General features: G+C 34.1%; 2 protein-coding genes across 6 annotated transcripts in view; both read right to left on the bottom strand.

Moving 5' to 3' along the window:
• LOC135837009 (insulin receptor-like) overlaps positions 1–15,274 on the bottom strand; it is a 438,237-nt gene that overhangs the window by 185,552 nt on the left and 237,411 nt on the right. The gene's annotated exons all lie outside the window — the stretch shown is intronic.
• LOC135837008 (uncharacterized protein in vnfD 5'region-like) lies at positions 180–7,909 on the bottom strand. The gene is made up of 2 exons (XM_065352121.1): positions 7,598–7,909; positions 180–2,788 (listed from the first exon to the last, which is right to left on the bottom strand). The coding sequence occupies exon 2, from the start codon at positions 2,734–2,736 to the stop codon at positions 784–786; it is 1,953 nt and encodes a 650-aa protein (XP_065208193.1). The 5' UTR covers positions 2,737–2,788; positions 7,598–7,909; the 3' UTR covers positions 180–783.

Genomic DNA, 15,274 nt, shown 5'->3' with positions numbered 1-15,274 from the left:
ACAAAAAAAACGCCGACCCCCCCCACCACTTCTTGGTCCAATTGACGTAGAATGATATATTTTTTCATGATTTTGTTATAATTTTTCGATTTTTTCAAGAAATCTGCTGAAAATTCACGAAAAAGTTGCAGGTAACAAGGAAGTACGTGTAAAAATGAAAATAAAGAAATAAGACAAACTAGAAAAACGATTTTTATTCGCCATTATAACGTAATATGTCAGTCTTCTGGTTCTTTTTTAGGTATTTTTTTGTCCAGAATATGTCAAAAATCTACGAAAAAACAAAGTAAGTACCCCATATTACCTGCAGGTGAAAATTTCAACATTGAAAATGCTTTATTCATTTTTTAATTGAAAAAAACGACCAACGGAAAAAGTAAAATATGAAATAGAATCCTTAGATAGTAAAATCATAGTTCTTTCCGGAGCATGTATAGTTAAAATTCCACAATCATAAATTTTTTGGCGAAATTCACAATTTTAAAAGTTTTGAAAAACCTTTAAGTTTATTCACTTATTTATTTGAAATTATAATTGATTATAGCGCGTTTCATTTTAAATCTGAGAAAATCACACCAGCCATATTATACATTTTAACCGGAGGGTCACTTTAGGTCGCGTTTTGGAATAATTTTCTGTATTCGTTACACAAAAACCAAGTCGTGGATTCTTCTATTCCGGTGGACTCTAATTCGGCTTCTTCCTTGAGGGTGTTGTGGTGTTGTAAGCTTCGTTGAGGATATAGTCGATATATCAACGGTTTATTCCGGTATGACGTTACTTCTAATAATCGTATTTTCTTGTGCTCTGTCGAAAGTGAGACACATCATTCCTGACTACGACTTGCTTTTCGAATTCACGTTTCTCACTGCTCCAACTTTTCATCTTTTGGCACCAACCGTCTTCGACATTTTTTAATTCGTCGCCGCTATTGACTTTACCCTGTATTTCATTCATAAAAATTCTTCCATCTCTGTATGGAACAGCGATCCACTCTTGTATTTCTGGATATTCTCCTGTCCTTTGGCCGACGTTCATTGCCAATAAATGGGAATAAGTTGGTACATCTTTTTTCAAAAATTTGTTGATTGTTTGACGAAAAGCAGCAGGATCTTTTACTGCACATTCAAACAGTTGGTGAATCGCCGTGATGGCACTTTGTCTAAATTTTACTTCGATTATAAGCGCCACATCAGCTGGAAAAACTTCGGAAGTGTCTTCATTTTGCAAATGTATACCCGCATCACCCTTCGTTTGGCCATTCATGATCTTCATTGCATAGACCGCACCCAGTTTGTTATTTATTACTGCATCCATGATGTGTTTAGTGACCTCGATTTCATTTGTTTCTGGTATTACAGTAGACAAATCGTATTTTCTGAACGCAGCTTTGTTCAGAAAATCAATAAAACTCTCCATATCGCTTTCGCGAATACTGGTATTCATCGCGTGGCCATAAGATGGTTTGAATGGCGAGTCGAATAGTTTCTCCACAAATTTATTTTCAATTTCCTTATTTGGGTAGGAGAGTATTATGGTATCGGATTTTTCATTATATTTTCTGATAGTCAGGTACCCAGAATTGTATAATAAAACTGGCATTTGTACGTGGGAACTAAACTCATCTTCGTACAAACGCTTTGCATCTTCAGCCTTGATACTATAATAGTAAAATTCGTCGACATTTTGTTTTGACAATGTGAACCTTTCGATTATAGCCTCAATTTTACTAGATTCTGCCCAATAATTTCTGATTTTTAATTCCTTGAAGCTGCAGATCACAGCAAGAGTATTAAACACCCGAGTTTCACTATCCTGCAAACTAAATCTGTATCCGTCGTACCAACGGGTGAGTTCTTCAGCGATATTCGAGACATTGACTCCATAATGACTGGCCCAACGCTGCAAGTATGGCCAATAATTCAAATTTATTTCGTCTAACGTGAATCCTATAGCACTAGAGAAATCCTTGTGGAAAGTTAAATCTGTGACAGTGCTTTGGCTCAGGCCAATTTCAAAGAAGGATAAAGCCAGTCTAGAAATACCAGTTATGTATACTAGTTTAATATCTTCACCACTCTGTTTCATTTTTTGATAAAATTGTCCAGCAACTTTTTTAAACTCGTTAAACAAATCGCCATCTTTAACGTTGACTGTTCGGAAAATCGAGTCGTATTCGTCAATCAAGATGACAACGCGTTGTCCATACTTAGTACTCAGATTTTTGATGAGCTTATCAATGCTGTTACTCGATGAACAGTCGAGTCCATAATCAGCTCCAATTCCGCATAGTGTTTCTTCGAGGTCATTTTCGTAGTCTTTGATATCAGCACTACTGCGAATAGACTTTCCATAAATGAAATCTAAGTTGATAATGGGATATTTCGTCCAATCTTCGGGCTTTCGTTTGGCAATGTACGTGTCGTTAAAAAGGTGTTTATCGGCGGAAAAAAAGTGGCTTAACATCTCTAGAAATACAGACTTTCCAAATCTTCGGGGGCGGGTGAGTAAAAAGAATGATGGTTCGGGGAAATCCAGTATTTTTTCTATGAACGCAGTTTTGTCGACGTAAACGTAGTTTTCGGATCTAATCGTTTCAAAATCGGATGTTAGAGCGGGCAACTTTTGAAGAGGAGGAATCGCTGATTTGGAATCTTCTGCCCAAATTATAGCCGGTGAAAAATATAGACATAAGAAAAGGATGGTAAATATCTTAATCATTTTGTTGCGAATCATTCGTTTGATTGGACCGCAGTTCTGACGTACTCAAGGAGCAGCTACCTAGTACCTACATGAACATAAAGGTAAAATGGGTACCTCAATTATAAGAATCAAAGTCTCGTAAACGACAAGCTAGACGCTGCATCAAACAATCCAGGGGCTCGCTGGTAAAAGGGCATGTCGGAGAAAAGTATAATAAAAAGCATAAAATAAGTTGAAAAACACAATTTTGAGGGGTAAATATGAAGGGAAGGGGGTTGAAAATTCTTGTAGGTATACCTCTTGTTGTTCACCACACCACCCTGGAAAATATTTACTAAAAAAACCTTCGATGGCAATTATGGTATTTCAATAGGATTCTCAAAAAAATCCAACTTTGAGAGCGCGCGATTGGTGAAGTTTTCTCACGGCGGTGCCGTGGAACAGTGTTGACAAAACGCGCGGTAGTACTGGAGATACATTTTTTTTTCAAACTTTCTTTTTTATTACCATGTTGCACCCCCTTTGGGGCCTTGGGGAAATTATATGTTATACCTGAAGGTGTAACTAAATTTCTGAAAAAATTTCGCAGAGTGTACCCTCTCCATTTTTTTTGAATTTTTGAAATTTCAAAGCCCCCCCCCCAAGAACCCTCGAAATATGAATTTTTCTTTTCGAAAAAATTCCACACACGCACCTACCTAGTGACTATTTTCTGTGAAAGTTTCAAAATTTTTGGACCACCCCCTCCGGAAAACAGTAATTTTGAAATTTGTGCACGTATGGGCACATTTCTCGGGTGGTGGTGGGGGTGGGCTCAAAATTTTTTTTGGGATGGTTTTACAATATCTAAACTAACATTTTGGGTGAGTTTCAACCAAATCGGTGAAAGTGCCGATTTCACTATCTTGCTTGCCAACTCTATTTGGTAAAATGTTGCGGGAATTTCAAGTTTCAAAAATCTACTGGAGGTTCCAGAAATTTTCAAAAAGTCGCTGGAGGCTCCAAAATGATTTGAACCCACCTGAAGTCGTCTTCAGAGGGTGTTAAAATTGGAGTGTAGAGTAAATTTTGGCTTTCCATCTCCATTTGATGAAATTTTGTGAAAATTCAGAGTTTCAAAAATGTGATGGAGGCTCCAGTAATTTTCAAAAAATCGCTGGATGCGCAAAAACGACTTGAAATCCACCTGCAGTTGACTTCGTAGCGTATTGAAAATAGTTTGCAGAATAAATTTCAGCTATCTAACTCCATTTTGGTGAAATTTTGGGGGAATTTCGAGTTTCAAAAATCTGCTGGAGGCTCTAGAACCGCTCAAAACGGTTTGAAACAGTTTCCAATCGATTTAACATGTCGAAAATAGGATGTATCCCAAATTTCAGATTTCTTGGTCAATTTGGTAAAATTTTGATTTTTAGTGTGCGTAGCACACTATTGGTTTCGCTTTGAGAAATGAAATTTCATTATACATGAATGTTCTCTTAAACTATCCAACCGTTTTTTGTACCTATTGGACACCATTTGAGAATCATTAAGGCGGAGGGAATAGATTAATTTTCATTCAATTCGGATGGGTAATTGCTGAGTAATTGCAATTTTAGTTCATTATTTTAATGCATTAAATCCTAAAAAAGGGAAAAGGGGACTTGTAGAACACCTGCCGCTCATTGTACCCTGCTATACCCCCAGTCTATTCCATCACCAGCTGTGTTTCATTGTACCCTGTTACACCCCCGGTCTGTTAGCTGTAAATTCCAAGTGGGCGTGGTTTGGTGGGGCGTTTACCAAACAAATATATTATTTTAATGCCCTAACCCTCGTAGCAAAGTGGTGGCTGAGTGGTTAGGGCATGTAGGTAGGAATAGGAAATTTAGGGACCCAGGTTCGAATCCCCGTGAGGTAAGTAGGTAGGTGACGGATTTTTCATATGAAAATTGGATAGGTAAATGCTTTGGAGTTACTATGTAGTAGTACATGGTAATGGGGCAAAAATGATGCTGAAACTGAGTTATGAATTATGATATCATTTGCTAACTAAAAATTCATTTCATTAATTTTTTGTCTACCTATAGCCATAAGTATAAAGTAAGAATTACCTTGACATGAATAATTTTCAACTTTTTACTTATAATTTAAAAATTACTTCAAAATGAGTAAGGTGCATCGGGGGAAGTTGGAATTCGGGGTAAGTTAGAAAACTTGCTCCAGCGCCTAGAGGTTTATATCTGGCGAAGTGCCACTAAAGGTGACTTGAGGGTACTACCCCTACTTCATCAGGGCATAACAATTTTCGCGATTCAGTTTCATTTTAGATGTCTTTGGTTCAATTGTATTTTGTTGTTGTTTTGAACTTATTTTGAATTTGGTCTAAAATACAGATTTTCTATTTCTTAGTTTTTCGCATATAGCGGACGAACCGTGCGTCCTAGTGAAAATCTGATGAGAGTGATCTCAAAGAGAATTAAATTCTCTACAATTTTGTTACTATGCAATTTTTCTAGGACGCTCGGTTTGTGATCTACGCCTCTGCAAAGTTTAGCCTGTTCTGACTTCCCCCAATTGGGGTAAGTCAGGATAGTTTATTTTTTATTCCACTGAGCGAAAGCTACTGTGTCAATCGCGCTCAAATTTTTACCATAGGTTAAGAACCCTTATGGGAACCTACATAATAAATTTGATCCATATTGGTTCATTAGAAGGAGAGTAACAGCTGGTCAAAGTTGAAATTGCGAAAAATCCTTCTGACTTGCCCCGGTGCACCTTAATTAAACTAATTTTTGTACAATTGAAACATGTAATTTTTATTATCATGATTTAGTAAAAATTATTAAAACAAAATGATTTTTACTATTGGTACCTATAGCAAAATTTATTAAAATGATAAGTTTTACTATACGATTACAGTAAAAATTATTGAATGGGATCTGGTACTTAATTGTGCTAAATACCAGTATTTAGTTAAATTTTTTTGTAAAAATTACCCATATTTTTTTCGTGTAATTTAGAGGCAATGCAAATTCTTAACATATTTTATAAGATTTAATTCTAATTTTAGAATAAAAAGCAAGTTCTGAAAATTGGTTTGAAAATTTATAAATTTGAAGACAATGGAAATTCTAAAAAAAATAATATGAAAATTTGTATTTAGAGACGCTGAGAATTCCAAAAATTGATTAAAAGTTCTGTAAGTTGCAGATAATGTGAACTTGAAAATTATATGAAATAAGTATTGTAATATTTATGAAGAAGATGAGAATTCTGAAAAATTGGAGGCAATGTGAATTCCAAAAATTGAGTAAACGTTTTACAATTTGTGGACAATATGAACTTGAAAATTGAATTTGAAATTTTTTAATTTAAAGACAATAAGAATTCTGAAAAATTATTCAAAATTTGACTATTTAGAGGCAATGTGAATTCTAAAAATTGATTGCAAATTTCCTAACTCAGCAGCAATGCAAAATTCTGAAAATTTATTGAAAACTTTATGAAATTGTAGCGATGGGGAATTCGGGAAATCGATTTGAAATTTTGTAAATTTTAAAACAATGCAAACTATGAAAAACAACTAGAAATTTCTTAATTTAGAAGCAATACAAGCTTATAAATTATTCTGAAATACCTATTGTAATTTGGAAAATATGAAAACACTGAAAAACAATTATTATTTTGAAGCAGTGAGAGTTTCAAAAATTCTCATCACTGTGACATGGTTGATTCACTTATGCACTACCTAGTACCTAGATGTAATAACGGTTATAGCTGTAGAAAAGGCAGCTAGCTACGCACACTTTGCAGCTAAGCTTTGCTTAGCTGTCTAGTTTCCCTCATTTTTGGCCTAAATTTGATTTTCAAAAATTCACCAAAAATCGAAAAACGCACTTTAGCACTTGAAATTTTGACAGATGATAAAATTTTGCTTGATCTTTCGATCTACCTTTGTACAGTTTGAAAAATGTTGTGCAAGTCTTATGTTGGAACGCAAAATCTGCGATTTCGGCTGACCTGTCAATCAAAATTGCCGTCATTTTGTATGTAGAGCCACTTTTTTTTTTTGAGTACAAGGGCTAGAAATTTTCCTTAGGACTTCCCCTTTAAGAAAAAAGTTGTCCCGGAGGATCAACGTGGGGAAGGGGGTTGCAATTTATCCTTAAGTGGGCTCCCCGACTAATTAGTATGTTTTGAGAAAAACTCGTTTTAAGTTTCAGTTTGTTGCCAAATCAAAACTATTCAACGGATTGATTTTGAGGAAGGTATTTTTTTAAATTTGAAGTTTCATGTCGGCAACTAGTATTGACTATCGCTTGGCAAATAATTTATCCACGTTTTCAAAAAAAGTGGGTTTAAAAACCCACCTTGGAGGCCCTTTTTTCATCTCATGATTTTCATTTTTTTTTTCAAACATAAATGTTTCGCCTCTAAATCAATTTTTACAAAACCATAAAACTCAAAATGTTTTCCAAAAAGTTGAAAAAATTAAAATGTTTCATTCGTTTCTGACGTGATACATGATGCTTACTGAAAGTGGTAATGACATCGTACGACCCATCAAAATGGTAAAGTACATACAAATTTCATTTTTAAATTCACAAAACACACAAAAAATCAGTTTAAACAAAAAAAAACTTTGTCAACATAGCCTCTGGTATGGATTGATCGTCATGTAGCGTCCTCTAGCGACCAGATGGAGAAGTGAAATTTTTATAAATGATGGACAAGGCTTCGATGAATGTAATGCGATGAAATTCGAAAAAAAGGACCTCCGGCGACTAAGGCCCCTTTACCAGAGAGCCCCTCAGGCCTCAATTTTCAAACGAGAGAGGTGCTATGTATGATGCTATTCAACAGGTGAATAAGACAAGACTTGTGGGAAACATTTTTATAATGGGCACTTTACCTTTATCCAACTTGAAACTGCCCCGTCACGTTCAGTTCTGCACCAGTATTGATATCAAATCACGAATGGAATGTAAATTATAATGCGCTAAACAAAATGTTCTTGAACGATGAAACTACTCGTATACCTATTACCTACCTAGGTAGATGGATACAAGTTGGTAAACACAATTTATCGATTTAAGGATACTACACAGCGTATAAAAGGAAATAAAATAAAATGAATCCGAAAATGGAGCGAAGAGTACTACACTAAATTTATGTAGATCTAAGTACCTATAGTACATCGTGCAAGCTGGGGTGCGATCCTAGTACCGCAGTACATAAATATAGAGTAATGATACGTTGCCTAATAGAGAGAAAATGGTAGGTACCTATGTACATACCGGGTGTCCAAGAATAAGGAGTTTTATCAGCCAAAACGGGAAAAAAATTTCCCCGCAAGTAAAAATTAAAAAATGGAATAACAATCAAAGAAATGTGCTTTTGAAATTTTGTTTCGATGCAGAATGAAAAATTCTTTCGTGTTTCATTGAAACAATCACTCAAACGCTCATTTTTTACATGATTATTCAATTTTCTAATTTGCAAGCAAAGCAGGGGATTTTTTTCTTCTTTTTAATAACATTAAAATCCCTTATTCCTGGACACCCGGTATGCAATAGATAAGGGAAGTTATTATACTTATTTTTTTGTACAGATAAGTAAGTGAATAGTTATCAGTCTGATATTACTGTTAATACCGCGCGATAAATAAGCAGTTAATTGAAATTTACCATAAGTTAGTTTTAAATTCGTACGTAATTATACTCTCTAAATTTGAAACAGTCAATTTCACTGCTTAGCAGTCACGACATTTTGCCTTTTTAAAGCAGTAGTTTTTTTTACTGCAAAACAGTGAAAAATTACTGAATTGGTCAGTAAAAAATCATTTTGACTGACCAATTCAGTAATTTTTCACTGTTTTGCAGTAAGAAAAACTACTGCTTTGAAAAGGCAAAATGTCGTGACTGCTAAGCAGTGAAATTTGACTGCTTTAAATTTAGAGAGTACGTGTTCAAAATTCTGAAAAATCGCTCTAAAAAAATGTACCTAAAATTAATAAAACATCAAACCATGAGTAGACAATTTACTAGAAACACTTTTTATAAACTTTCGAGTACAATATATATATTTTTTTAGAGTAATTTTTCAGAATTTATAAACACGTTTTCTTGACTAATCAAATTAAAGGAACAGTGGTTGTACCATTAGTAAATTTGAGAGGTACGAGTAAAAAACAATACCGCAAGAAAGCAGCTTATCGACCTCACAAGTTGCCTGCTTTCTGAAACAGTCTTTCCTTTTATTTACTTCCTCGAGTGAGCATTCATCTGATGATGATTAAATGGTTTATCTGATGAGGTATAGGTATTAGGTACATATTATGACGAGTGTGGAACTATGCATTACCTTGTCTGATTAACTGAACCTAAATTTATACGACTGACATTACTGACGCTACAGTCACACTTACAACTATCACCTTCGTTGGTATAGAGGGGCATTTAATGTACGAGTATCTAAATATTGTTTGTAAAAGACAAAAGCTAAAATATAAATATTCTGTATTCCGTATTCTGTACATACAGGGTGGCACATTAACAAGGTGTCAGATTTGCATAGCAGGAAAATTTCCAACTTTGAATTCATTTTTCAAAATGACAGAATATTTTTTAAGAGCATAAAACAGATTAGTACGAGTTATTACCTTTAAAAAAATCACAGAAAGACCACTTCATTTTACTCGATGTGACCACATTGAAAAATAATGGAGAATTTTACATCTATAATTCCTCAAGTAAAATACGCCTGAACTTATCTACATACCTAAATATCCAGAAACGGAACAGCTATGACGATTAAATGCTTCATTATAAGTAATCTTTTCTATATGGTGAATTAAAAATAAACATATATCGCATGATTGAGTCTAAATTGCAGTACTTTATTGAAACCAGCTAAAACGAGGCTTCATTCTACTGTAAGGTACTTCCTCAACTCAAAAAAGAATAATGTCAGGTCTGGAATTTTGTTTTAAAACAAAAATCACGCATTAAAAAATGAATAAATCGGTTTTCAATTTTATTTCATGTTCATTTATTTCATTTTTTTTTTCAATTTAACGAAGCTTAGCAAAAATTATGGCCAAAGAGGAACAACAACAAGTGGAGAAAATTTCAAAATTTTAGGGCAATACTTAACGCCCCCTCTCCCATTAAGCTTTCATATGGTACGAAAAAAATTGATTTTTTTCAATTCAAGGTGATCTTTTGATGTTCACAATGAACTTTAGTTATACGATTTAAATCACCATGGATCACATTATCACGTTTTGAATAAGGAAAGAACTACTCTCATTGGCTACTTATAATTTTGAGAACTCCTGAGCTTGACAAAAATCGACTTTAAACTGTTCTACAAGTGATAATTCAAAAGTGATCGATGTTAATTAAGGATATCAAACGACCACTTGGACAAAAAAAAATTGAAAAAATTTCAAAACGTTCGAAAAATTTCCTGAAAACGTTTCAGGTTTTGGGTTCTCACCAGGAAGGTTGAATATTGCCTGAAAATTTAAAAAATTTCGTACGTCTGATTGCGGTCATTTGGGCATGATTTTTTCAACTGAGCTCCAACAAACTATATTCGGATGAATAACAAATTTTTTTTCTAGGTTAAAAAAAAAAACAAACAAACAAACGTAAGAATGATCAATAATTACGAGTATTATTGAACAAATTTTCCTGATTTAGCATGGTCTTCAAGGTTCAACTGGCACAATGAATACGTAGAAAATTTTTTAATAAAATTTACTATTCATCGTCACCAGTGCACTCTCTATACGCTATCATGGTTCTTAAGTGAAGTTGATTTGACTTGATGATGAGCACATGTTTCTTCATCTTCAAGACTAAGAAGAAAATCGTTTCGATTAACAAATGTAAGGAAATATTTTCATTCTAGTTTAAAGCTGAGCTATTGTAGAGAATGACATTTTTCCACACTTTCAATTATAGAATATCACCTCAACAGCAATTTTCTCCTCATTGCAAACAAAATTCAGAACACACCCCCCTCCCCCATTTGATTTCCATCACAATATCTACGCAGATAAAACCTCGAAATGAAACTTTCCGCAAATAATGATCAAATATAAACGATTTTAATTACATCGATCGTCCAAAGCAGATAGTTAACCCTGCTGGCACCTGAAGCGAAAAACACCGATCGTCGAGGTAAATAAAATAATAAAGTAAAGCGGCAAGAAACGAAACACCTTCGGTATAATAAACGCAAACAAAACCCAGAATTTATACTTTGTTGTCCATTTTTATGAGTATTTCCTTATTTTTAATTATTATCGCTCGAGCGCAAGTATCAAGTAGAGTAGTTTACCGTTCGGTTCGACGGGCCAATTTATTGCGCAGCCATTATAAAAGCTTTTAATTGTAGAAGTTTTGTTTGTTTTCGTTAATTTCGCCCTTCTCCTCGCCACCGTTCGCGTTCTATTTCCCCAAATATAATAAACTACTTGGACCGATCGTTTCAACTTGCGGAATGTGTTAATACTTACACAGTACAAAAGTTGGCAAATAAAAAAGCAGCCATACCACTAGAACAGGAGTGCTTTCGAGATTGAAAATTATACGTCGCGTTGTCGATAACTTTATACAGAAAGATTTTTACGACTGCCAAGTTCGCGAATATTGGTTGAAGAAAAATTTCCGACGAAATGTCGAGCGAATTTGGATCGTATAATAATCCGCGACGACGTACCATAATAATATAGATTTTCGGGTTATTTTATATTCTACCATGTTTCTTGTTTCGTCAGTTAGTTAGGCATAGTACCAATGAAAAAGAAACAGCCTGAAGTTTACTCTGTTTTTTTTTTCTTTCGTGGTTTGAAAATGTCGACGTGAAGCAGGGAGCGTTGGTAAATGATATGGAAACCAAAGTCGAGCAAATTCATCGCGAAAAAGTTATCTAATGTCTGTCCAGAGGATATATTTGTCTTGAAAGTTTACGCCTGAGAACGCACGACGATGTGATGAGAGAAGAGAGCCGAAAAACACGACAGATTTATTACGTGGAATATCATTCGGAGTATTAAAAAATTTCCCAACTTGGTTAAAGTTATTTGGCGTGGTTGGTTTAGATGTATCAGAGTTGTTTTCTTGCTTAAGAATTATAGTGTGTAGCTCTTATATGGTTACTTTTCTTTTTTTTCTCATAGAGATGAAGAATGGCAAGCATTTTTCCACAAAAATAGAAAAATAATTATAGATTAGTAAGTGAAGCAGGGAAATACAATGTCGGCTAAGTGCCAATCACGTTTTTTACGGGAGAGCGTAAACGAGTTTGCATAACAGGTACATCTTATAGAAAGCGCTATCTCTCGGTGTTCCATAGTACAACTTGGACTCCAAGTTGTACTATGGAACACCGAGAGATAGCCCTTTCTATAAGATGTACCTGTTATGCAAACTCGTTTACGCTCTCACGTAAAAAACGTGATTGGCACTTAGCCGACATTGTATTTCCCTGCTTCAAGTAAATTCATCCATCTACCTATTCGTCTTCACCCTGAATATTTATATAAAATTTAAAAATTCATGATTCGTTACCCTTTTTCATTTTATGACGTAGTTTCCTACCATTTAAAATGAAATTTTGGCAAAACCAACCCTAATGCGTTCTCAGCAGATTGAAATATCCTTCAATACACTTTTTTTGCAATCATTTTAATCAAATTCTCAAAATTGATATTTTTCCCCCTCGTGTGTTGAAAATTTGAAAAAAAATCAATCGAAAAAATATAAATGTGGACTCGCTGATAAAAATAATCGCGAAAAAGTGTGATGGTTGGAAACATCGGGGTATTTCAACCTTCTGAGCACAAATCTAATATTATTTTTTCATCATTAAAAAACACAATATCATCTACCTAAAGAAATAAATTATTATGGATTGCTGCTGGATTAGTAAGTAAATTCATCCATCTATCTATTCGTCTTCATCCTGAATACTTTTTCGAAACATCAAATTTCAAAATGCACGATTTGTTACCCGTTTTATGAAGTATTTTCCTACTATTAAAAATAAAATTTTGGAATATAACAACTAACGGTAAATGTGTTCTCAGCAGATTGAAATATCTTTCAATACACTTTTTTCGCAATCATTGTAATCACATTTTCAGAATTGATATATTCCCCCCTCATTACGTTGAAATTTTGAAAAAAATCAAACGAAAAATGTGAACGTGGACTCGCAGATCAAAATAATCGCGAAAAAGTGTAATGGTTGGAAACATCTTGGTACTTCGACCTTCTGAGCACAAATCTAATATTAGTTTTTCATCATTAAATAACAGGAAAACGCCATAAATTAAATACGAAACAGGAATTTCTGCTATTTACTTTTTTTGAAGTCACGAGAGTAACGCACAAAACTTCTCTCCAACCTGAGGAAATCAATTATTATGGATTAATAAGTAAATTTATCTATCTATCCATCTATTCGTCTTCATCCTGAATACTTTTTCGAAATATCAAATTTCAAAATTCAAGATTCCTTACCCATTTTAAGACGTGTTTTCCTACCATTAAAAATAAAATTTTGGGAAAACCAACGCTAAATGCGTTCTCAGCAGATTGAATTATCATTCAATACACTTTTTTGCAATCATTTCAATCGAATTTTCTAAATTTATATTTTCTCCCCGCGTGTGTTGAAAATTTAAAAACTAAATCCGTGGAAGAGTAATATGAACATCAATTATTATGGATCAGTAAGTAAATTCATCTATCTATACGCACGAAGGAATTGCTTAAGTTTCTGCTAGATTACATGTCGACAAGATCGTCATACTTCCTCTAGCAATAATCGTCGAATCCACAACGAAGAATTGTCTCGCATATCGAGAATGGTTAACCGAAGAAGCTCATAAACTCAGCAAATCCGGACCAGTCTTCTGTTTGTCAAATAGAAATAAGTATCCATTCGTCTTTATCTTGAATAGTTTTTCAAAAAAACAAATTTCAAGATTCATGATTTGTTATCCATTTTATGGCATATTTTCCTACCATCATATCTAAATGAAATTTTGGAAAAACTAACGCTAAAAGAGTTCTCAGTAGGTTGAAATATCCTACAATACACTTTTTTCGCAATCATTTCTCAATCAAATTTTCAGAATTGATATTTTCCGCCATTATTACGTTGAAATTTTGATAAAATCAAACGAAAAATATAAACGTGGACTCGCTGATCAAAATAATCGCAAGAAAGTGTGATGATCGGAAACATCGGGGTATTTCGCGACCTTCTGAGCACAAATCAACATTAGTTTTTCAACATTCAATAACAGCGAAGAACATCGTAAAGTAGATAAGAAACAGGAATTTCTGCTATCCACCTTTTTTGAAATCATGGTTTAAGAACAAAAAACGATTGCTTATCATCTCACCCATGAAAAATTAATTATTATGGATTAGTAATGTAAGTAAATTCATCTATCTATCTATTCGTCTTCATTCTGAACACTTTTTCGAAATATCAAATTTCAAAATTCACGACTCGTTACCCATTTTATGACGTATTTTCCTACCATCAAAAATAAAATTTTGGAAAAACCAGCGCTAAATGTGTTCTCAGCAGGTTGAGATATCCTTCAATACACTTTTTTCGCAATGACTTCAATCAAATTTCCAGAATTGATTTTTTTTCTCCTCATTACGTTGACGTTTTGAGAAAATCAAACGATGAACGTGGACTCGCTGATCAAAATAATCGCGAAAAAGTGCGATAATCGGAAACATCAAAGTATGTTGACTTCTGAGCATAAATCTAACATTAGTTTTTCAATATTCAATAATAAGAAAACGCCATAAAGTAGAACAGGAATTTTTGCTTTCCACCTTTTTTGAAATTACGGGTAAAGGACTAAAAGTGACATCGAATTTCAAAATCAGTGGATCAGGAAGGTTTACCCAGAAACTTAAATCGCACCTTTTTTGGTGGGAGAGGAGGTGAATGGTGTAAATACTACAATAAATCATGTGTTCATCCAAACATAACACTACATTGAGGACCCCTAGGTCAGCACCCTCAAGAGACCAGGTGGGGTTGTTAAATACCCCAATATACATATAAGGTAGAGTAATTAATGTTTGTGAATCAGGTAACCCTGATTTCGGTAATGTGAATATTTATGTCGTGACTCGAGTAATAGTGATTTTCTAATGCATAGATATTGGAGAGCTGAGACATCACGGTAATCACGAAAATCGACAAGTTTTATCGAAGTCAGTAAGTTATCAATCCATATTCCCAAATTAGGTCATCCAGATGAAGGACAGCGGACATGATGTATCATTTGCCAGATAAATTTCATCAATTTTACCAGGAAATAACTCAGTCAGATATTAGCAGTTAGCACTGATTTGCTATCTTCACTTTTTCACTCTATGTGACGAACATAAACGAGGTACCTACCTATAGAGGTGTTCAAAGCCAAATTACACGCAAGTAGGTATGTAATATGATTGTATGCGTTCAATTCAACGTGCAAAACATAGGTATCTAAACGAGGCAACACACGCTAGCATTACACCAGTGAGCATGGTACATG

Source organism: Planococcus citri, chromosome 2, assembly GCF_950023065.1.
Source record: "Planococcus citri chromosome 2, ihPlaCitr1.1, whole genome shotgun sequence".
In the NCBI taxonomy this organism is placed as follows: domain Eukaryota; kingdom Metazoa; phylum Arthropoda; class Insecta; order Hemiptera; family Pseudococcidae; genus Planococcus; species Planococcus citri.
Note: the sequence above shows the minus strand (reverse complement) of the source record. Positions and strands in the feature narration are given on the sequence as shown.